Genomic DNA, 24676 nt, shown 5'->3' on the forward strand with positions numbered 1-24676 from the left:
ACTGTATGCGTTATTTGGTTTATTTCTGTGCCTAAGAGAAAGGCGTCTCTGTATATCTGCAGTATATGAAGAAAATGGAGGATTCATCAGGAGACAGGAAGTATAGCAGGGTCCAATTAATTTTTCTTTGATTTGACATTAATTTGAAATTCCTCTGAATTAGTGTACAAAGTTGTATATAACTAAATTTATATAATTAACTAACTGTATATAAATAACTATATATAACTAACTAATGACTCTGTAGTGATATCTGTTTATGTAAATTATTTCTTGAAGTGACTTACACTAAAATTTAAAACATAAGTTTGCACTTCTTTTATCAAAAATAATGTAAAACAATGGCAGTAAAAATAATAAAAGAAGGAAAATCAGCATAAAAGAGAGAACTTAATACAGCAACAAAGAATGAATGAAGCCAAGATGTGATTAAAAAATCTGCATAAAATAGGGCCAACGAAATCAAATGCTACAAAAAACATGCAAGGTAATAAAATGTAAAATGCCAGGGATAGAGAAAACTTCCATTGAGTCTTTGCTGAATTGAACATCAGTTTATTGGCTTTTATCTAGCCAATTTTTCCAAACCTTTGTTCATTTTTTAAAAAAACCCTTATCTGTCTTTTAATTATTTTCTAAATGGAGTACAGTATTTGTGATTTGTCCGGCCTTGTGAAGATTTTACTGTTGCATTTCACAGATGGACAGCTGAGATTGTCACAATCTGGGCCATATTTGAATTCTGCTTACTGTAATAATAACAACAACATTCGATTTATATACCACTTTTCAGGACAACGCCCACTCAGAGTGGTTTACAAAGTGTGTTATTATTATCCTCACAACAATCATCCTGTGAGGTGGATGGGGCTGAGAGAGCTCCAAGAAGCTGTGACTGGCCCCAGGGTCACCCAGCTGGCTTCAAGCGGAGGAGTGGGGAATCAAACCTGGTTTTTCAGATTGGAGTCCTGCCATTCTCTTAACCACTACACGAAACTGGTTTTACTGTGTAAAGTCCCCATGTTATTGTACAACGTTCCACAACATTATTCTGTAGTATAGGAGCATCACAGTTCAGGAGTTTCTTAAGAGAGTTGTATGTGGTTTGTTGGATGTTTGAAATGTCCCAAATAGTGAAGGAGGGTTGTTTTAGAGGGAGAAAAAGAAAAAAAATCCTCATGTGCCTCTTTTCTTTATGAATAAATAGACTTCTGTTGCTGTGTGTATTAGACATCAATGTGATTCTTTGTCCAGTGATGCTAAGACATAGAATGGTTCAGAAAGCAATTCTGAACAGAACTACAGCTGTGGGAGTTACCTTAAAAGTGAATTTTTGTTTCTTTTTTGTCTAGTAAAAAAATCAGGCAGGTAGTTTATATTCACAGATTCTTCTATTGTTTCCCTTGAAAGGTTTGGTATTTTAAGTAATTGAAAATTTAAAATAACAACACATGGGCAACTGTTTTTAACTATATTGTCAAGGCATGTATTGGATGCACAAATTCTTTTTTTAATTGAAAAACCAGCTACAAGTGCTAGTAATTATAGGGTATATTTTGGATGTAATATAATTGAACTTCTATCCCAAAGATTGTAGACTAATGTTATTCCTTGTTGTTGTTTTTTCACCCCATCGACTTGGAGCGAAATATGGAAATATTGCTGAAATCACCTGATGCTAAAACAATCCTGCCTTCATACTTCTGGTTTGTCTAAAAACAAAGATATCCTACCTCACCTTTAGAAAATTTATCTATACAGTAGAATATCAGACCATTTCTATGAACCTTATGCCAAGGTGGCCAAACTTACTTCTTTGATTAGGGAAAAGTCATTCGATAAATATATTGTTACCTGGAAACCTCTTATAGCCTTTTTTATTGGAAACAGAGAGAAATGAAATGATGGTTTGTGCTTTTGAAGATCAGGATGTAGAAAAAAATGTTTAGAGGGAAAGGAGAAGTAGTCATTTAGGGAAAATTTGGAGTTAAGGTATAATATTAAGGGTAAATTTGGAGTTAGGGTATAATATGTAATACATAGCTTTTCATAGAGTAAATTGATACTTATTCCTAATTTCTTTTGCTTGCTTTCTTTTCTTTTAGATATGTTTTCCCTCATTCTTTTTTAATTAGTTTAAAAATTTCCAATTAATTTTTTTTAATGGCCATTTCTATGAACCTGTGTGCCAGTTGAATTTCTCTCATCAGTGTCTTTTTCTGTCCTGTTCTCTAAGAGAGTAAGATCCTCCTCAGCCCAGGCTTTGGCCTTTTCAATTGTAGGATGGTTTGCCTTATGGTAACACTATCTCTTCCCATTTTTAAAAGGCAGTATAAAGCAGACCTGTTTGAGATGGCTTTTCATTTAAGATTTGGAACTGATAGTAACTTTGAAGGCTGTTTCTTAATTTCACCTTTGTGATTCAAACTGGTTAATGTAGACAGGTTTTTTATTGTTGTATTTTAATGAGTATTCTAATTATGTGTTATAATTTTTGTTTGTTATAATTGTTATAATTGTAATTTGGCCATTGACATATTTTGTGAGCCTCTTTGGGCTATTTGGGAGAAAGGATAAAAAAGTATTAAATATTTGTCCTTGCTTTTCAAATGTATACAAAGTTGATAGGTTTTGCAAAAACCATCCATCCAGACTGATGTCAGCTTAGGGTGCAAAAACTTTGTCACTTGAGGAATACATGGGCTTGCCATTCACCTGCCGGTGGCCAGAAAATGGCTTTCTTATTCTAGGAATTTCCTCACATCTCTAGTCTAGTCTTTATCAGAGTCCCCATCATGGTGCTGTGGGTGCCATGGTGCCCGTCAACACTTGCCTTATGCTCACCAAAGTGGGTGAGTGGGTGAAAATGGAGTTTTTGCCTTGCAGTGCTTCTGATTGGTCATTAGATATCTGATTGTGCAGATTTTTTAAAATGTAACTTTGGCAGCAGTTGATACCACAGCACAAGGATCCTTACTGCATGACTGAATGTAAGCTGTGTATATGCAAGGAAATGTTTTAAAACAGTATGTTCATTTTATTTTTATTTTTTTATTTTTTAATAAATATTTTATTAGTTTTCTCATAGAAAATAGGAATAGGAGAAGGGGAATGGGATGAGGATAGGTAACAGGAAAATCATAACGTCTGCTTGCATCAGCATTCTACTTATCTACATACCATATTATTTCACACTACAAATTCTTTGATTGTGATTACTACTAACAGTTACAGTACTGCCTTCATATGTTTACTACATTCAGGTCTTTATATTTGTTTTTAATTCAGTTGTAAAAGGAAATCCATGGGGCAGCAAAATCTTCTTCCATTTGTCCTTTCATTAGTGAAGTTAGTTTGTCCATTTCCGCATTTTCCATTATCTTCGCTATTAGTTCCTCTTGCTGAGGTGTTATTGGTCATTTCCAATAGTATGCTAATAAAATTCTTGCCACTGTTACTACATATATTATGAAATATTTCTGATCTTTGTTCAGCTCTTCTGGTATGCAGTTTAACAAAAATACTTCTGGTTTAAAGGAAATTGAAGTCTGTAAAATTGTTTGTAATAATGTATCCAAAATAATGTATCCATTATCCAAAATTTATGTATCTCTTTAAAAGTCCACCACATATGATAGAATGTTCCTTTATGTTTCCCACATTTCCACCAGTTATTTGACATATTTTATACATTTTGGCAAGTCTGTCCGGGGTTAAATACCATCTATAAAACATCTTATATAAATTATCTTTAAAAGCAACTGACTTAGTTATTTTAACATTCACTTTCCATATCTTATTCCATTGTGTCAAATCAATACTATAACCTAAATTTTATCAGTTTTTCATCAGAATCACATAACAGTTTTTCAAAAGCATTTTGTTCCAAGTAAAACCTCCCACTTTTTAATCTTTATTATATCTAGGCTCAATCTGGGCCCTTGACCGCCAGTCTAAATTAATGTCTTGTCTCTGTAATTCTTTTTTTTTAATGTTCCTTTATCATCTAAAAGGTCTTTATATCTGATAATCCTATCTAGAGAGAATACATTTGGCTGTGAAAATGCTTCTAATGGTAACACCAATGTGGAGTTTTAGAATATATTAGTGGTACAATTGTTTCCCATGTTGTTATCAGTGATTTTCTAATCAAATGGTTCTTAAAATACTTATGTCCATTTGTTTTTCCATACCATACCATCCTAACTGTAAATCATGTGCCATCCTAACTGTAAATCATGTCCTTCTAGAGCCAAAAGTCTTTGATTTTCTAAAAGAGTCCATTCTCTCATCCAAACTAAAAAACACGCTTTGTGATAAATTTTCCAGTCCAGTAAAGCAAAACCAGCATTTTCTTTCAGATCTTGGAGTGTTTTCAGTTTAATTCTTGGTTTTTTCCCTTGCCAGTTAAATTTAGACACTGATTTATTTAGCTCTTCAAAGAAAGATTTATTAATACAGATGGGTATGGTTTGATATAGAAACATAATCCATGGTAATATATTCATTTTAATAGTTGCAATCCTTCGCAACAATGAGAGATGTAATCCTTTACATCTCTCTAAACCTTTCTTAATCTCTTGAAGCAATTTCATATAGTTGTCTTTCATTAACGAGCTACATTTTGATGTTAAGTAAACCCCTAAGTATTTTACTTCCTTTTCTAACTGAAATCCTGTCAGTCTGATTAGCTCTGTTTTTTAGGGTGTTGTCATATTTTTAGTTATCACTTTTGTTTTCTGGTAATTAATCTTCATTCCGGCCATCGAGCCATATTCCTTAAGGTGGTGTGTTAATTGCTCTATTGAGTCCAAAGGCTCCTCTAATATAAATAATGTCATCAACAAATGATTGTATTTTGTATTTATGACCTTTAACCGATGCTCCTTTAATTGCCGGATCGCTCCTTACAGATCTCATCAATATTTCCAACATCAGGATAAATATTAATGGCGAAAAAGGATACCCCTAAAACAATATGTTTATTTTAAAAGGCAGCCTGTAAAACAGAGTTTCTGTCTGAAATGTTGAGAAATTACTGCCTGTTTTCACATGGCCACGCGCCCAGAAGATCGCGCGAAGCTTACGGCATAAAAATGTCTTCCTAGCACAATTTCCTGGCTGGATCCCTTTTCTGATGTCATCAGGTCATTAAAGGGGATCGTGCCAGGAGATCGTGCTAGGAAGACACTTCATGCCATGAGTTTGTGCGATCTCCCAAGGCACGTGTGAAAACGGCCACTATTAGAGTTATGCATATTTTACTCCTTGACACTTTATGGTTGCCTTTGTTTCCTGCACCAGCCATTTTGCAGTTGGTGCTGTCTTCTGTAGCAGCCATTTTGCGGTTGTGCACACTACCCTGTTTCAGAATTCCAAAGGTTCCCACAGACTCAGAAAGGTTGGAGACCCCTGTTCTTTTCCATAGATATTACGTTAAATTCTTAAGGTACAAATCACAACGTCCCCAAACTCCATCCTCCCCAGGCACCATCCTCAAAGTTTACTAGCATTTGCTGAGGCAGTGCTGGTAACCCTAGGAATAGGGACAGATCAGCTATCTGTTTACAGACTTTAGCACATGATACTGCTGTGCACAGAAACCCAAAATGTCCATCATAGCAGATCTGTTTTTCAACCACTGCTGCATTCACAAGTTATGACATTTGTTTTCCCATGAGAGGCACAATCACTGGTTGTTGCCATGTTGCTCACATGTTCTCCTGATTCTTCTTCCTTCCCTCCTTTCTTTGCCTGAAGGGTGTGATTGAAGGCTTCCAAGTCTGGGAAGTCTTGAATTCTAATTTTGTCCAAATGACAGAATCTGAAGGGATCTGAGTGTTTTCTGCATATCCAAAGCAGGATTCTGAACCTAGTTGGCAGAGGGATTGCTAAACAAATTCCAGTTTGCCAAGTTCCTCCATTCAGATGTTGTGGTGAATAGGAACATGAAGGCTTCCCAAACTCAGAGGCCTTCAGTTTCACTCTGCGAGTGAAATGAGAGAAAGAAACAAGTGTGGCAACATGGTGCTCATGTAGGATTGCCAGCTCCACTTTCTGGAGATTTGGGGGGGGGTGGAGCCTAGAGAGGGCTGGGTTTGAGGAGGAGAGGATCTCAGCAGAGTATAATGCCATAGAATCCATATTCCAAAACAGCCCTTTTCTTCAGGGGAAGCAATCTCTGTCACCTGATCAGTTGTAATTCCGGGAGATCTCCAGCCACCACCTGGAGGTTGGCAACTCTGTGCTCATGCCTGCCATGGAAGAAGCCTGTTGACATCTGAATGCAGTCTATGTTTTGCCAGTGCAGAACTAAGTACTACCTGCCGTTATCTCAGTAGCATATGGATTTTCACTTCCTTACTCCTATATGAATTTCTGTCCACTTCCAAAATCTGGGACAAATAAAGATTATTTCTGTGTTTGCCTCATTCTCATTTTGCATTTAGCTATTTGCTCATACTACTTCTGAAGATGTGAAAATCTCTGGACTGAAACTGTTGTCTTCCGTTGCTCATCCAAATGATTATACGCTTCACTTTCCCAAAACCTTGGGTTGATTTTGAAGAGAAGGAGCCTTATCTATATTTGATACAATAACTCATGCAGAAGAATAAGTGTAAGGAAGAAATATATGGTGTATATGAAGATATGCTCAGATTATTTATGTCAAACAAATTCTTGTTCACTGACTAGACAAAATGCATTTATATATGCAGAGTTGTGGGTGATTTGAATGATAAGAGGAAAGAAGAAAAAACAAGTTTTGAAGGAGGACAGAGGTTGTTTCTGATATTCTATAAAAGTATGTGTGATTAAGTAATTTTAAAGACACAATTATTTCCCTTTGGCTGCTAATTAATTTAACAAACAAAAACAACCAAACCGGGACTCAGCAATCTTTGGAGCCGAAATATATTCAAATTTTTGTGTTATAAAGTACGAACAGTGCAATAAATACAAACATAAATACAAAATGCGTTATACAAAATTTGGAGTGCCAAAATACAAAGTCCAAGCATATATACGTATATCACAATGTTTCTGTTGTCCAGAATCGTCAGAAAAATTTTTATAAAGTGCTAGTTGCCAGTTGCCAATACATCAAAGGGAGCCGGTAGGTAGGGAGTTGTGCACCGTACTTATATATTCACAGTTCAGACCATGAGGTCACCCCCTTTCTTCTGAACATCTTGGATATTATTCTGGAGAAGAATTACTTTAGATTCAATGAGCAGTATTATTTCCAGCTAAAGGGGGTGGCTATGGGATGCGCGGCTGCGCCTAGCATTGCGAATATCTTTATGTCCGCCTTAGAGAGTAAATGGGTGTTTGATAAGAAGAACCCCTTTAAAGATCTAATTCTATTGTACAGGCGGTACATAGATGACATCATAGTCCTACTGAAAAGGGACGTTGCTGAAGATTTAGGGAGGTGGTTTAACTCCCTCCACCCTGATATTGAATTCACATGGACTGGTAGCACCAATAGCCTACACTATTTAGATGTTACTATTTATCGGGAAAGAGATAACAAACTGGCAGTGCGCCCCTTCAGGAAGCAGACGGACCGGTGCTCTTATTTGCATTATCAGTCTTTCCATCCAAGGGGTTTAAGGGATAACATCCCCCTGGGTCAATTTTTACGGCTGAAGCGGAATTCTACCAACCCTTGCTTTTATGAATCTAGTGGCCGTAAACTGAAAGAAAATTTTAGAGCGAGGGGATATCCCCAGCACACGATTGAACGAGCTATACAACGTGCTGACACTACTAATAGGGCAGATTTATTAGTATCTAAGCCACCAAGGATGGATGATAAAATAAAATGGGGTCTTGAATACACTACTTTAGCCCCAAATATAATATCAATTATTAAGCAACACTGGCACATTATTAGTGGTGTCCGTGGCTGTGAAGCAGGGCTAGCGGTAGGCTACAGACGCACACGGTCCATTGGGGATATAGTCATGAGATCAGAGTTTTCTAACAATCCACCAGGTGGCACTTTGCCAAATGGCCATTTTACATGCGGCTCGTGTAGTGTGTGTAACCTTATGGTTAAAGTACAGCAAATACTACCTAATCATTTTTCACATGGATTTTCTAACTGCAAGTCCATAAATGTGATATATGGTATTCAGTGCCCGTGCCCCCTATTGTATATAGGGAGCACGACTCGCCCTTTAAAGATAAGGATCCAAGAACATCAATCTAGGATCAGAAATCAGGTCTGAGAGGCTCCCCTTGTTAACCACTTTCATGTAGAGAAACACTCACATAATGATTTTAAGGTTTCTGTAATAGAGCAACTTGATCGCCCCTTTGCTACAGACATGGTTAAATTGCTGCTCCAATTAGAATCTAAATGGATTTTCCGACTAAACACCCTGTCACCTCATGGTCTGAACTCAGAAATTAACTTTTCCTGCTTTCTATAGTTTCCCCATTCATGGATAGGTAAGTTACTGTAAGTTTTTGAGAATTCTGTAAAAACCTTCCTCTTGTTACGATTGGCCCCTCCTCTTTTTAATTATTTTAACTTGTGGTCCATTTCATCTATCACATGTCCGTGGAATGTATGGAGTGGTAGGAGAGTATGCCTTGTGCTTGTAACATACTGTAAGTGATATTGCCTTTTTACTTTTCATTTTATTGTAATTGTTGCTAGACATTTATAATTAATTTTTTCTTACAGTATGACCAGTCCGAATCGCCTTAAGCCCAAGAGGAAGTGAGTCTTAGTACTCACGAAACGGGTTAATGATATTTGCAAGCAAACCCCCGTCGACATTCGTCTAATTACATTCATATCTATGGACTGTGAATATATAAGTACGGTGCACAACTCCCTACCTACCGGCTCCCTTTGATGTATTGGCAACTGGCAACTAGCACTTTATAAAAATTTTTCTGACGATTCCGGACAACAGAAACATTGTGATATACGTATATATGCTTGGACTTTGTATTTTGGCACTCCAAATTTTGTATAACGCATTTTGTATTTATGTTTGTATTTATTGCACTGTTCGCACTTTATAACACAAAAATTTGAATATATTTCGGCTCCAAAGATTGTTGAGTCCCGGTTTGGTTGTTTTTGTTTCATACTGGTACCGGGGCCGCCCGTTGTTTAATTAATTTAACAAAGCTTTATCTCTGTGTGAAAAGGAAAATGGATCCTATGACTGAATGGCAATTATAAAAGACATATTTAAATAAATAAATATTGTTACCAAGAACTGTACTTGCTACTTCCTGGCACAATGTTAGTAGTGTTCTTGTCAGTTTTGGTTAACTCCAGTGCAACATATTTGCATCAGTGGAATGTCTTCTTGAATGATGCAAGTGTGTAAAAAAAAATCATTGTCCCCTCAGAATCTTCCTTGTTCTAAGAACTGTCCCGTGCAACGTACACATTATTGCAAATGGTTCTAGTTATATTGTAATTTAGGGTCATACAAGTGTATGGGGTTAGACGTTAAGAAAATGAAAAATTTCTTCTTACAGTCACAACCTTTAAGTTGAATGTAATTGTTTTTTTCCATTGATGGAATAGAAAAAGGGTGATTTTCATCCATTCACCCTTCCCATTTTAATGTCCAGTATTCTGCTCAGTGCACAACACTGGATCTTGGAGGGATGCAGTGGAAAGAGGAAAGCAGAAAAATTTCATTTCACGAGCAAAACTTCAGGTGTAATTGATTGGATACAACCTAACATTACACCAGGCAAGGCATCTGTTATGGGGATGTTGTGAGCACTTGTGGGGAAGGCATTGTGAGCTATGGTCCCCACTGGACATCTGCAATTCTCTTGTACCATTCTTCCAATAGAAGAGAGAGCAATCCCATGTAGACATCCTAGTTCTGTGAATGACATTCAATTTATCTATTTCAGCTGATGGAAATAGAGAGGTGGTGATTTTGCATGCCAATACTAGTCCATATGCCAGACTGGTGACAAAACAGAATTAATTATCTAAGTTCAAAAAATATATTTGTCAGTCCCCAAGTTCTCCACAGTTAACACACAGGTGTTCCAGTTGAAGTAACTTTATTAGAGATCCATTCAGTACAGGTTGCATAGACAGTGAAATTAGCAGAAGTGATGTAAGTGGGGCTTGCAGGGTTAGTTATAGGGAATCTTCCCACCTTAGGGAAAGAGGACCATTAACAAGGGGGGGTTGGGGTGAAACATTGTTTTTGAGTAGACAGTGGGAAAGATGAACTTATCTTTGGTTCTCAGAAGGATACATTTCGAGCCAGTCTCAGCCGGCAGTCAAGGACACTGATTGAGCGGAGCGAGAAAGCAAAAGTAAATATTTGCAAGATAACCTGCTGGCATAATAGCAATAAGGAACTTCCCACACTCTCAGAGGCCATCGACCGAACCCCAATACATTCATGGCAGATATGCAGGGGCCATATATAACAATACTCAGTATACAAAATTGCCACTCAGGAGAATGAACGAACTGGGGGGGGGGGCATAAAAACTGCCAACCCCCTAACTAATCAGAACTGACATTAAGAAAACTTACTTCCCAATCCTCTGAAGGATGAACATCCAAAGCACATTTAAAATTACCTTAATTTGATGCAATTTCTGCCTTTTTATACTGTTAAATATTCTTAATGCTTTATACAGTTTTTAGACCTTTGTTTTAATCCTAGCTTTAATTAGATCATCATCACTGTTTCCTTCCAAACAAGGTAGAATTTCTAATGGGAACAAGACAACATTACTTTTTCCTTGAGAAAAAAACAAAGGAGATTTAGTTATTAGCTGTATTGTATAAATTAATACTTGGGAAGAAGTGCCATCATTTATAATGACTGTGAAAATCAATCTGAATTGTTGATGAATTATATTAAAGCAGTGAAATAAAAGCACTGCATAGCTCCAAAGAAGTTCACATAAATAATGCAGAGACATCTGCTAGACTCATGCATGACCTTCAGCTTTGGGGAAACCTGTAGATTAGCATATCTGACTTAAAGCAGCAGATGCTACTCTAAGCAACAGGAATGGCTGAATTACAGTTTCAGTGAGCAAAGGCTATAGTAACTGCAACAAAAAAAACCCCAGTTGTCAGATATTTAGCAAAGAACTTGCTTGGATCTGCTTGTTCTTCTGTAGTTTAATGCAACTTTACTTTTGACTATGATCACAGAGTACTCTATAGATGTCAGAGATATACATGTTGAAAAACTACCATAGGAGAAAGATTACTTGTTTTATGTATTTATGTTATTTATAATCCACCTTTCTTACTGAGACTGAAGGTGAATTACACAGTGTAAGTCAATATGATCAGTGGCTGGGACATTCAATAAGAATACAACAGAGTATGGATAGCAGAAGTTTGAAAAACAAGCATAAATCCGAACACAAAGCTGCTATCATGACCCCCTCTGACCAGCCCAGTGACTCTGACTCAGAGCCAAGCTACAAGTGACGCCTGACACAGGTTGGACACTTGTCAGCTTCCCTCAAGTTTTGATGGGAAATGTAGGCATCCTGGTCGTGCAGCTGTAATGTAGAGTCAAGCTGTAAAACCAGGACGCCTACATTTCCCATCAAAACTTGAGGGAAGCTGACCAAGTGTCCAACCTGTGTCAGGCGTCACTTGTAGCTTGGCTCTCAGAGGGCTCAGAGGAAGAGCCTGAGAAGCCAAGGCCAGGGAACGAAGAAAAGCTGAAGGAATAAGGAAGAATGTACCTAAATGCCAGCAACCTGTAGTTTAATAGAAGACTACCCACATATACACACTGGGTTAGCCTAAAGAGTGGTGCAATATACATATATATCATTATACTTTTAGGATAGTAAAAGAAGATTTTTTGAGCAAATCATGTTAAAGTAGCTGAAGCCCAAGGAACCAAAGAGCAACTTTTAGAGGCAAGAAAAGGCCAGCTGAACTTTGATCTGCAGAGCTAGGCAGATGACAGAGAGGAAACAGTTACAATTAGAATGCCGGGAAGGAGATAACCAGAAGGGTACCGTTGAGTGAAACAATCCTGCTTTAGCAGAACTCTTCAAGGTCTTGAGGAGTTCTGCCATGACGTTTAGGCATCAGAGGAGGGGTACATGGGTAGCTTCAAACCATCTCAGAAAATAGAGAAAATGCTCCCACCACAGTATGTGGATACATACAAAGGGAAGATTGTTTGTTTAATGGTTATGAAGTACAGTGTATCAGGAAACATGACAGTCAGGGCGCCCTTGGCAAGGGATACATTTCCAAGGGGACAGGAACAACTGGCAAGTTTAAGAATGGGAAAGTGACAGGGGAAGAATGAGATGTTCTTTGACACTCTAAACAATATTTCTGAAATGTTAATTGGGAAATATGCATATTGTAATGATGTCAAGATTTGATCTGCCAATGTAAGGCTGCCAAGTCATTAGGGTGGTCACTTGTATGGACCAATGTGGTCATCAATATTGTAATTTGTGCTAATGAACCAGAAGGTTACCAAAGCTCCTGCACAGCTGTTGGAGCCCCAGAAGACCAACTGGCATAGAGGGGTTTTTACTTATGTGTATTAGTCTTCTTCTCCATTTAATTAAACGTTATAGTCCTACACTCACTCAGAGGACTCTTTGTGTGTCTCTTTTCAATTGGCTGGGGACATTCAATCCACAGGTTGCGTGGAACACAGTATTCTGACCACAGTATAGTTTCAGGAGCTCCACTCCTGCCAAGAAACAATGCTCAAACAAAGCATAAGCAATTTGACATGAAATGTTAAACAATGTGAAAACTACTCAGTTAGGAGCAAATGTACGGCAACAGAAAATACATAATAGTAGAGATGACAGTCCCTATCCCATTTCCAAAGTATCTCTCTGGGCCATTCTCTTACAGCACAGCTTTATTACCTATTTAAATTGCCCCAAAGGCCAAGAAATATGACCACCTTTCCTTATTAGTTCAAAAACAAATAATTTAAATAGACAAAGAGCTACCCTGTATGAACAAGTGGGAAAAGTTATTTGTCTTGAATGGTAATATGTTACATATAGGGCATTATTTGATATATAGCACTGCAGCTTGTTAAGTATTAGTAAATGCCACTTCAGGCATATCTGTGACAGCTTCCTTTCCTGGTATGCAAACCAACCAAAATGAACCGTCACCAACTAACTAATACAACTTCAAGAAGTATACAAAACTCTTATATGAAAAATTTACAAAAATTTACTCGTACAGAATTAAATGATAGATATAAATATATATTCCACAGAGCCCTAGTAGAACAAACGTGTTAGGGCAAGAAGGCAACAAGGGGAGGAAAAAATTTTTTCAGTAACCAAACCCCTGTGTTAGATGCAATGACATAATCATTTCAAATAGGGCTCAAAAGTCTCTACATGAAGTAATACAGAGTAAAACAAATTTCAATATGTCTAGGGTACATACATGTTGCTTATACCAATCTTTCAACAAGAATTAAATAGAATCAACATATTTTAAATTGTAACTGAACGGGTCAGCCAGCAAGAGGTCCCGTTTCCGGTATCCCCTTCTTCAGAGCAGTTACAACTGTGGAAAAGATTCAAAAAGTACAAATCAATATAAATTAAACCAACATGTACCAGTCCTTCATGCATTAGTTCTGCAACCATATACTCACTTGTAATAAATCAACTAGCGCATCTATCTCACTTGTGGCTCGCTCACTGGCGTATGCAGAGTATCAAATCCTATCCACTACCTTAAAAGGATGTTGCTAAATTGTCCTCATATACCATCTGAAGTAATTTAAAGGTACAGAGTCCCAAGATAGTCCTCACAGGTAAGATGTCAAATCACAATTGACGTTCAGTCCATATGGCTCCTCTGTATGTAGCTTGTAAATCCACCACGCCTCTCTCCTTAATAAATCTTGTTGTACCAAGGTGTCTTCTTTGAATTTGCTCACGTGTAAGACTGTATATACAAAGTCATTCTCCTGATGATTCATAGCCGAGAAATGGGCCACCAACGGCGCCTCCTCCACTCCCCGACGGATTCTTGAACGATGTTCCTGTATACGTATTTTGATGGTTCTAGAAGTGCGGGGGCTCCAGGAGTCGAGGACGGAAAACCTAGTGGTTAATCTGTCTAGGAGAAAGTTATCCCCAGAAGAAACTAGGGTTCTTAATTTAGGTTTAGGGTTTGTGCCCACCCCACGTTATAACGCTTTCAAAACCAGAGTAGACCTGTTTAAATTAACAAGACTTCTCAAACTTAGAGACTTTTTTGGTAATTTTCCAACTGTCCAGCAGATCCCCGTTAATTTACGTCCACGTTCCACTTTCGTCCCAGCGACCACTAACCATCGGATTCAGACGTTTGAGGCTATGGTCCTTAGGGACGTTGAAAAAATTGAGCAACAACATTGTCATATGAGATCTAATTTGAGTAAAACTGACCAGGCAGCCCTGAGAGGGCTGATGAGGGATGATTCTATAATTATTAAAGAGGCCGACAAGGGGGGTGCTATAGTGATAATGAATAAGGAGGATTATGTAGGGGAGGTGCTACGCCAGTTAAATGATAAAAACAGCTACAAGATTATTTCAACGGATCCCACTAAAAGCATCACTAGCATGATTAAGAACTCCCTATATGAGGCAGTGGCATTAGGCTGGATCTCGGAACAGCTGTACAGGGCATTATTGAACATCTGTCCCAGGGTTCCGATTTTTTACATATTACCTAAGATCCATAAGCCGGGCTTTCCGCCCCCAGGACGCCCAATTATTTCGGGATCCAACTCTGTCTTGGAGCCGCTGGCGAAGTATTTGGACTCCTTTCTTCAACCGTTTGTAAAGAAAATTAAATCATACATTCAGGACACTAGAGACTTCATTAATGCTATAGAGGGCTTAGTTTTGCCCCGGGAAGCTACTTTTGTCACCTTAGATGTAACTTCCTTATATACAAACATACCGCATGAAGAGGCCCTACAGACCATTCAATTTTTTCTGGACCAACGAGACAACCGGGATCCACCCACACAATTTTTGTTAGATTTATTGGACATAGTACTCACAAAAAATTATTTTCGTTTTCAGGACACTTTTTATTTACAGACATGCGGGGTAGCCATGGGTAGCTCCGCAGCACCGAGTATAGCAAATTTATTTATGTCACGTTTGGAAGACAATTACCTGCAGAATTTGGACCAAAACCCTTTCTTTACAAATATTTTGTTTTATTGCCGTTATATTGATGATTTATTTTTAATTTTGTCTAATAAATCTTGCACGGTTGAGCTCTGTAATTGGATGAACACGATACATAACAGTATTAAGTTTACATGGGCAGCCGACAGTAAGGAAATCAATTACCTGGATGTATCGGTGTTTAGAGCAAAGGGGGATGTGGTTCATGTGCGCCCTTATAGGAAGCCAACAGATAGGAATGCCTTTTTACACTATCAGTCCTTCCATCCCCCTCACCTACGGTGTAACCTACCCTTCAGTCAGTTCTTACGCCTCCGCCAAAATTCAACTAGGGTGGAAGATTTCTTAATTAATGCAGAACATATGGAAGCTCAATTTACAACTAAGGGTTACCCAGAACAAGTGATTACTAGGGGTAGAGAACGAGCACTTCGAAGAGATAGGCAGGAAATCCTAAGGGAACGTAGGTTGGAAGGGGAGGCTAGGATCTGTTTTGCTCTTGATTACACCTCGTTAGCAAAGCGGATTCAACAAATAATATATAAGTACTGGCATTTAATTCAGGATCTCCCAGGTTGCAAAGATAAACCTCTAATAGCTTACCGGAGAACTAGGAACTTTAGAGACCAACTTATTCATACTGACCTGACACATAATAAACTTCCCAGGACGCTTCCCGAGGGACATTATAGGTGCGGAAGCTGTAACAGCTGTGATTTGGTGATGTCTGTGCATACCTTTAAAGCAATGGGACTGTACTGGAAGGATTTTTCGAATTGTAATACTAAGAACGTAGTATATCTCATTGTTTGTAAGTGTAATAGGATGTATGTAGGTTGCACTTCTAGAACCATCAAAATACGTATACAGGAACATCGTTCAAGAATCCGTCGGGGAGTGGAGGAGGCGCCGTTGGTGGCCCATTTCTCGGCTATGAATCATCAGGAGAATGACTTTGTATATACAGTCTTACACGTGAGCAAATTCAAAGAAGACACCTTGGTACAACAAGATTTATTAAGGAGAGAGGCGTGGTGGATTTACAAGCTACATACAGAGGAGCCATATGGACTGAACGTCAATTGTGATTTGACACCTTACCTGTGAGGACTATCTTGGGACTCTGTACCTTTAAATTACTTCAGATGGTATATGAGGACAATTTAGCAACATCCTTTTAAGGTAGTGGATAGGATTTGATACTCTGCATACGCCAGTGAGCGAGCCACAAGTGAGATAGATGCGCTAGTTGATTTATTACAAGTGAGTATATGGTTGCAGAACTAATGCATGAAGGACTGGTACATGTTGGTTTAATTTATATTGATTTGTACTTTTTGAATCTTTTCCACAGTTGTAACTGCTCTGAAGAAGGGGATACCGGAAACGGGACCTCTTGCTGGCTGACCCGTTCAGTTACAATTTAAAATATGTTGATTCTATTTAATTCTTGTTGAAAGATTGGTATAAGCAACATGTATGTACCCTAGACATATTGAAATTTGTTTTACTCTGTATTACTTCATGTAGAGACTTTTGAGCCCTATTTGAAATGATTATGTCGTTGCATCTAACACAGGGGTTTGGTTACTGAAAAAATTTTTTCCTCCCCTTGTTGCCTTCTTGCCCTAACACGTTTGTTCTACTAGGGCTCTGTGGAATATATATTTATATCTATCATTTAATTCTGTACGAGTAAATTTTTGTAAATTTTTCATATAAGAGTTTTGTATACTTCTTGAAGTTGTATTAGTTAGTTGGTGACGGTTCATTTTGGTTGGTTTGCAGTCTTACACCGTCACTCTCTCTTTGTGTGTTTGTAGTCCTTTCCTGGTATAGCAATAGTTCATCAGCAACCCAGCAGAAAAACCTGTCCACATGTATCTGCCTGTCTCAGTAATGTTACCCTTACTTTTCTTTTTGATTTTGCTACTACAGACTAACACGGCAAACTCTTTTGAACCTTTACACAAGCAAACTGATCCCCACACCAAAAGGAGCTGTCTGCATCTCCATATCAAAGGAGTTGCTTACATCCCCCCTCTCCTCCTCCCCCTCCCCTCCCCTCTCCTCCTCTATATTTGACCAGTTTCCTTCTGCCCTCCATGCATCTGACGAAGAGAACGTGATTCTCGAAAGCTTATGCTACAATAAAATTGGTTAGTCTTAAAGGTGCTACTGGACTCTTTTTTATTTTACCCTTACCCTTAGTGTCTCATCCTCTTCTCCCTGGCCACGTAACTGGCATAGCAACATGTTTTGCAGGCTGCAAGGAAGTAATAAATAGTATCCTCGGTGCTTTGGTGTCATCATGATAGAACAATGTGGGTCTGATTTACCCAAATTGCTATATCATGTTGTTGCATAAGCAAAGATATATTGTTTTTCAATAATAGCCTGTTTGCTCTTCAGTGTTTCCGTATGATTTTTTTAATGTTACATTTTCATGTTTAACTGAGCAAGTCAAAGGAATTAATAGTGGAAAAAATACCCTACTTGAACTGATAAAAAGTCGTTTGAGGGGCAAGCTAGATGTTCTGAGAAAGATTACTTTATTAGCATCTTCCATCATTTTTCAGAAGTCTTAAAACAGCCACAATGGGATCCCAGATTTGAACTGAATCCACAACACTACATGAGAGGGTTATCTGTTTTCCCCATGCTGCTTTCAGTTCCCTCTTCTCCCCCATCCTCCCATATATCACGAGGGGAAATTTACCCCCTGCTCCCATATGGTAGCTTTTTATGAATGGCATCTGAGATCCAGGGAAATGGTGTAAGAGAAAGGATTGAATCCTACCGCTGCTAATGTTCATAGCCAGTCCAAACTAGTACCCACTGGCTACTTTTATCCCTTTAAAAACAACCATGAAATATGTTTATTATGGAATTCATGGGTCACATCTAGTTTGACTCTGAATGTGCTTGAATTGTAAGCATTAGGAATCAAAGGAGGAAACTGTTAAGAGTGCAAAAATATAGGAGGCAGGTTGGAACAACAGATTTTTCTCTCTAGCAGGCACTTGAATTCCAGGGCCATTTTGCTTTGGCCTGCTTGCTTCCTTCCTTTGCAACAGTTGCGTAGTACTATAACAAAGCTGAATAAGAAAATATGCACAAGTGCTTTCAAAATTTTAAATGCTCATTTGCCCCGTTCTAGAAACCTAGAAAACTTTTTATGGTTCTGCTGAACAATAAAAATGTTATGAGTGCTTCAGATTTTTATAGTCACTCAGTATTGCTAAACTTCAGCCACAGTGCAAATGTAAATGAAAACCATTTTTCCTTCAAAAGCATGCATTTCAGTTTAAATGCTGGTATTACAGATCTGTGTTTGTCACTTTTTCTTTTCAACAGAGCGTGGATCGCACTTCTTGCAAACCTCATCATATTGAGGTGGGGTTAAGATGAGCATAACCAGTGACGAAGTGAATTTCTTGGTATATCGCTATCTCCAGGAGTCAGGTAACTTTTAAAAATCATAACAAGGCATTGTGTGTTTTGAGAGAATTTTTCACAAAGTAGTTCTGCCAGTGCTGTTTGGCAAATTACTCAGGTAGGTTAGCAAATGACTAATATTTTTAACCCACTGAGGATAGCTTTTTAAAATGAATACTGCTGTTTAAAAATTCTCCCTTTCTACAAGTAGTTTTTGAAGGACATGTGTCGAATGCACAGTTAGATTTCCCCCCAAAATAATTTCTTGGCTTTCCTGCAACCAAACTAGACAAAATGCATAAGAAGCACAATCTCCCAGTAACTTTCGTTTTTATTATTAAATGTAGCCACATCTCCCTCCGACTGCTTTTTACTACACACAGAAGCAAACTTGCTTGTAGAGGTGCATCCAGTTCTAATAAAAATGGCCTGAAAGTAAAGAATGAAGTGCCTTGTCTCCCACTACCACTCCAGTCACATTTGCAGGCTTCCTTGTGGAGGAGGGAGGCAGTACCATTCCACATCCCAGAGGTTTTTTTTCTGAGTTATGTCTTTGAAATAGCCTTATATTGAATAGCACTGAAGCTACCTCAGGGTTCTTATGCATAGCTAAACTCCAATAGAAATAAAATTATAGAAAAACACTTGTGATGTTGATTTTAATTTGACAGTGTTTTCAACACAGTTCTTTTTGTGGGGTTTACAGTGATATTCCTTTGCATGTTTGTAATGATGTTAATGTTTAAAGTAATATTGCACATAGATTTTGTATTGTGGAAGTATGGTGTGTATACTGTCATATCGTGCCTCTTTTAAGACCCTCTTGGTCTTAAACATCCTCTTGGTTGATAGAAATAGGCTCCTAACCCATGAAGTGACAGAACTGTTGTTGCCTGCCTGCTGTGCTAGTAGGAAGCAAAAGCTAAGAAAGAGATACAAAGGCAAGAAGATACCCTGCTTAGCTATCCTGCATGCAACATTTGGCTCAGGATGGAGAAACTGTTATCAGATGTATCATGTCATCATTTGCATATGCAAACTATCTCGCAGGGCTGGGGTGAATGCTGTAATTGTTCAGGTAATATAATTATCTGCAGGCATCATCTTTAACTCCTCTTAGAAGACCCCCATACTTTGATGTTCTTGGATTAACTGTAGAAGCTGTAGATACACCATATGGCTGGAGTACCTAGTTATTTAGGACATTGCTCTCAATCCAGTGAGCTTCCATGTGCAGATGTGCACTATGATGTTAACCAGTCCTATTCATGAACTCATCTGTTGTGATTTCCCATCTAGCCCACTGGTTGGGTACAAAGCACAAGCAAGCGTGATGTTTTCTTGTCATCCTGTCTCATCAGTGGTCTCTGTTCGCCAGCAGCCCAGCAGTCATACCTCTTACTCCACATAGTGTATTTTTCAGTTTGTCAAATCAGTGTGCTTAACTTATTCATGTAAACAGAGAAGAAAATGAAGGTGGTAGATGAACCGTTGTTGTCTAAAATTCAGTGGGTTGATAAGATACCATCGTAGGGTTGCCATCCGCCAGGTAGTAGCTGGATATCTTCCAGAACTACAACTGATCTCAAGGCCCTAGAGATCAGTTCCCCTGGAGAAAATGGCTGCATCATTACATGCAATTTAAATATGCAAATTACTGAGTCATTACTCAGAAATACAAAATAGGCATTCTCATTATTTGAAAAATTACAAGTAGGAAGAGGAATGAAATATGTGAAGGGTTAGGCTTTTTCATTTGTGATATTGCAAGGTCTATGTTTGCTTGTCATAATGTTTGGAGAGATCTGATCTTGTTGAAGAACAAAGGACTTTTCCACATGCTCAACTTATAGCGGGTTTTCTGAGTATTTTGTACTTTGGACTGTTGTTTTAAAAAATTAAATTTGGGAAAAGAAACTGGACTCGACTCAAAAATACAGGAAACACAGAGACTCCTATATAAAATATCATCCTAAATAGTTTGTGTTGATGAGAAGAGGATTTACTTCATGCTGTGGAGGTGGGGGAAGGGGCAGGAAGGGTGTGGTTGCACATTGCCATTCAACCAGTCTGGACACAGGGGGATAAAGGGGAGGGCGAAAGGAAAGGCCAGGGTTTACACTAAAGAAAATGTTCTGTACATCAAAAAAGCCATCTTAACTTTTTTTAAAAAATGGATATATGTGCAGAGAGAAAACCTGGGGGGGGGGGGAAGGAATTGTTTCTGCAGCAGCTGCAGCCTTTCACCATGCAGAACTCACAAGAGTATGCAAAGCAGTTTTAAGACTGAACCAAGGTATTTTGACTGTTCAAAATACCCACATTGTCCTATTCTGTTTAGCATAATAGCATTTCCAGATCTGCCACGGTTGTGATGCAGAGGCATGGAGCCAGTGCATATATGTTTAAACAGATTATTTTGGAAAGTGGTCATATAATTTCAGATCTTGTACTAATAAAATTCCTGTGTGTCTTTAGATAGATAGTTTGGCTTTGAAATCTGGCTATCTTAAAAGAAGTTTTGAATTATTCATTTGGATAGAAATAGAGTTTATCTGCTTTCTCCTAGACATTTTTTTCTGCAGATGGCTACCCTGGCATCTGAATACTTGGCATGCAGTATAAATAAGAGACGTCCAGTATTTTTGAACTACGCTTTTCTCAATAGTTAGTTTAGTTATTTTGGAAGTTACTAGTAAGTGTTTTCTAAAAGACTTAATATCCTAATAGGGCAGTTTTCAGTTTGCCAAATGAGAATGAATTTCAAAAAAAGGAGCCTTTACAGTCCTGGCAACTGGTGTGTGTGTGTGGTGGTGGTGGTGGGGGAGCTAGTGTTTGATAGCTTTGATAGCTCATTACAGTATGTCAACAGTGACAGCCTATTCATGGCTGCTGTTTACAGGTGGTTTTTATGCCTGACTGTAGAGCACAGGGTGAAAACTGCAAAGTATGATTTTCCTTGCTTTAAAAATGAACCTGGATGTTGTCTCCATTACCTCATTTAACCTTTTCCCCAAGGAACAATTTCAAAGATAATGTTCATGTGCATTGCTAAAAGAGGGTCTGTTTTGCACCCAACCATAGAAAAAGATCTTATATTTTGCTGGCCTGTATATGTAGCTTGGGAGAAAGAATGGAAGAAAAAAAACCCCTGCTGTTCATCATGTCAAATGTTAGATTGACTTAAACAAAATAGGGGAAACAAGGAAGGGGTTATATAATTTTTTTTCTACAGTTCTGTCACAAGCTAATGGATTTGTCAAAAGCCTAAATAAGGCTAATCAAAAGATACTTTCCTTGCTTATTGAAGTTTCTAAAGTGTATTTGTAATGAGCCCCAAGCCCTAAGTTCCTCCAAATTCACAACAGTTACTGCTGGTAGGATCAGTTACCCAAGTAAAAAGGTATATATATATTTTTTTTGCACACATACAGCTATCCTTCGAAATATAGAAGGAAGTAAGAGCTGTATGAAATACAGCAGATCTTACCTTTCTTTGCACTTCTCTTAGATAGCTTGTAATATAGGACGCATTTCCATTCCTGGAATTCTGGAAATAATTGTAATAATACATTAGTTCCAATCTTTAAAATAGTATAATGATATATTGATTGAAATATGCCATAAATGGGAAAGGGAGGTAAGGATGAGCGATCATGGTTTGTGTACGGACATCTCCAAAATATGTAAATTAGTACACTGCATCAACTTTTAAAACTAATGGCATTTCAAAATGCATATTCATATTTATTGTTTCAGCTATATTGATTGGGCCTGCCAAATAAGTGCCTTTATTCAGCTCTTTGTATTAATTAAAGGCTCCATTTAGCAGACCTTGCCCAGACAAAAGGGTTGCTGACACTTGGTAGGGATTATTTAGTGTATTATGCCAATGAGCTGACACCTAGTTCAGAAATTAGGAGGACTTCTCTCTGTGCATCAGTGCTATCAACCAGAGACAGTCATATATTCACCTCATTCCTATTTTTTTTATTTTTTATTTTAAAATAAATGGTGCAGCCAAGTCTCCCAGGATGGTAGGATTAAAAGAACTGAAGAACTTTGACCTTGCCAGAATTTAATAATAGACAAGGGGAGTGGTTAAGTTACCAAAATTGTCTTCGTAAATTTCCAGAGAATCCTATACATGAGAGGAAGGGAGAAGGTTTCTTTTGTCTGTCCCTTCATGCAGTTGAAAGGAAGAAGATTATGTGTGTTGTAGTTAGACATGGGCCCGATCCAAAATAAAATTCCGATTCAGCCGTTCGTGGATCTGGGCTGCTGCCGAACGCAGGCCACCAATTCTAAACAATCAACTCTCGTTTCCGGTCCGCAATCGGGAATTGGGGAGGCCAGCGCCCAGGGCAACCGTAGTCAGGCTCTTGCATGCGCGCGCGCGCTCCTGAGTCGCCCCGCCCACGCAGCAAGCTGGCTGTCCCGGTGCGCTGCGGAGCTGGCGGCAGCGCGAGTGGCTCGGAGGCTGCCCGCACCGTTCACCTGCCCCGCAAGACAAGGGGTGTCCAGCTTGCCCGTGCGCCCCTTGTCCTGGGGAAAGGCGAACAGCGCAGGCGGCCTCCCAGCCACCCGCACTGCCCTTTGCCTTTTGCCTTTCCCCGGGACAAGGAGCGGCCGGCTTGCCCACACGCCCCTTGTCCTGGGGAAAGGCAAACGGCGCAGGTGGCCTCCCAGCCACCCGCACTGCCTTTTGCCTTTCCCCAGGACGAGGGGCAGCTGGCTTGCCCACGCACCCCTTGTCCTGGGGAAAGGCGAACGGCGCAGGCAGCCTCCCAGCCACCTGCACTGCCTTTTGCCTTTTCCCAGGACAAGGGGCAGCCGGCTTGCCCACGCGCCCCTTGTCCTGGGGAAAGGCGAACGGCGCAGGTGGCCTCCCAGCCACCCGCACTGCCTTTTGCCTTTCCCCAGGACAAGGGGCGGCTGGCTTGCCCACGCACCCCTTGTCCTGGGGAAAGGTGAATGGCGCAGGCAGCCTTCCAGCCACCTGCACTGCCTTTTGCCTTTCCCCAGGACAAGGGGCAGCCGGCTTGCCCACACGCCCCTTGTCCTGGGGAAAGGCAAACGGAGCAGGCGGCCTCCCAGCCTCCCGTGCTGCCTTTTGCTTTTCTTTTGTGCCCACCCCCTTCCCCCTCCCTCCCCTGGGTTGCTGCTCCGTGGTTGGAAGGAAGCCTGCTAATCAAGGAAAGCTGGGCTTCCATTCGTGTTTCGAGGGCGACAGAAGGAGGGCAAACACAGCTTGTTTCCCTGACTCAGTTGCCCCGGGAATAAAGTACTAGTGCCAGAGTGTCTGCAGTTCCGAACAGAAACTGACCCATCCGATCAAGTCCCGAACAAGCAAACTCCCGACCGCTGGATCGGTTGCCATGGACAGAACCGATTAGCTGAGTCACAATGGCGAAAACGCCAAAATCAGAGTTTTTTTGAAATCGTAATTCAGATCGTGCCCATCGCTAGTTGTAGTGTTTTATTGGATGTGGACTTTGCAAACCTAGGCTCAGATCCTCACTCTATTATGCATCTCATTGAGTAATTTTGAGCCAATTGCTGTCTCAGCCTGATTTACCTCACAGAGTAGTTGTGAAGATATACAAGGGAGAGAACCATGTATGGTACCCAAGCTCCTTACACAAAAAATGATATTAAAAATGTGTCACATGTATCATGTTTTTATCCTGTACTTTCTCTTCTGGTATCAGGGCAGCATGCATGGTTCTTCCACTGTCCACGTTTAGGTACATAGACAGTGGCATCAGACTGGGGAAAGAGGAAGGGATGTGACTTAGAAAACATTTTCCATTATGGAAGATGTAAGTGAAACAGGAGGACATGGTTGATGAGAGGAAACGGGCTATGGTTTCAGTGCCCTAGTGGACCTTGCCCACAATTCCTCAGGAATGCAGCCACATTTAAATCCAGTTATGATGATCATAGTGGCAATTTGGTTTAATCTAGGTAATTAATTTCTATATGTAGCCTTGGGCAAATTTGAAAAATTGACTAATAAATGCTAACAGTGATTAAATAGGTGGTCTTTGAAAAC

The 24676-nt window shown here is 39.3% G+C and overlaps 1 protein-coding gene across 5 annotated transcripts in view; it reads left to right on the forward strand.

The window, feature by feature from the left end:
* The window catches only part of TBL1X (transducin beta like 1 X-linked), a 226432-nt gene that overhangs the window by 156387 nt on the left and 45369 nt on the right, over nucleotides 1–24676 (forward strand). For 4 of the 5 annotated variants that reach the window (XM_054974241.1, XM_054974240.1, XM_054974243.1 and 1 more), the window contains one exon: nucleotides 18541–18648. In XM_054974241.1, the coding sequence (XP_054830216.1) occupies nucleotides 18591–18648 (58 nt within the window). In that variant the 5' untranslated portion in view covers nucleotides 18541–18590. Of the gene's footprint in view, nucleotides 1–18540; nucleotides 18649–24676 lie in introns of those variants that run through there. The other variant, XM_054974244.1, reaches the window with a different exon arrangement.

Source organism: Eublepharis macularius, chromosome 3, assembly GCF_028583425.1.
Source record: "Eublepharis macularius isolate TG4126 chromosome 3, MPM_Emac_v1.0, whole genome shotgun sequence".
NCBI lineage: Eukaryota > Metazoa > Chordata > Lepidosauria > Squamata > Eublepharidae > Eublepharis > Eublepharis macularius.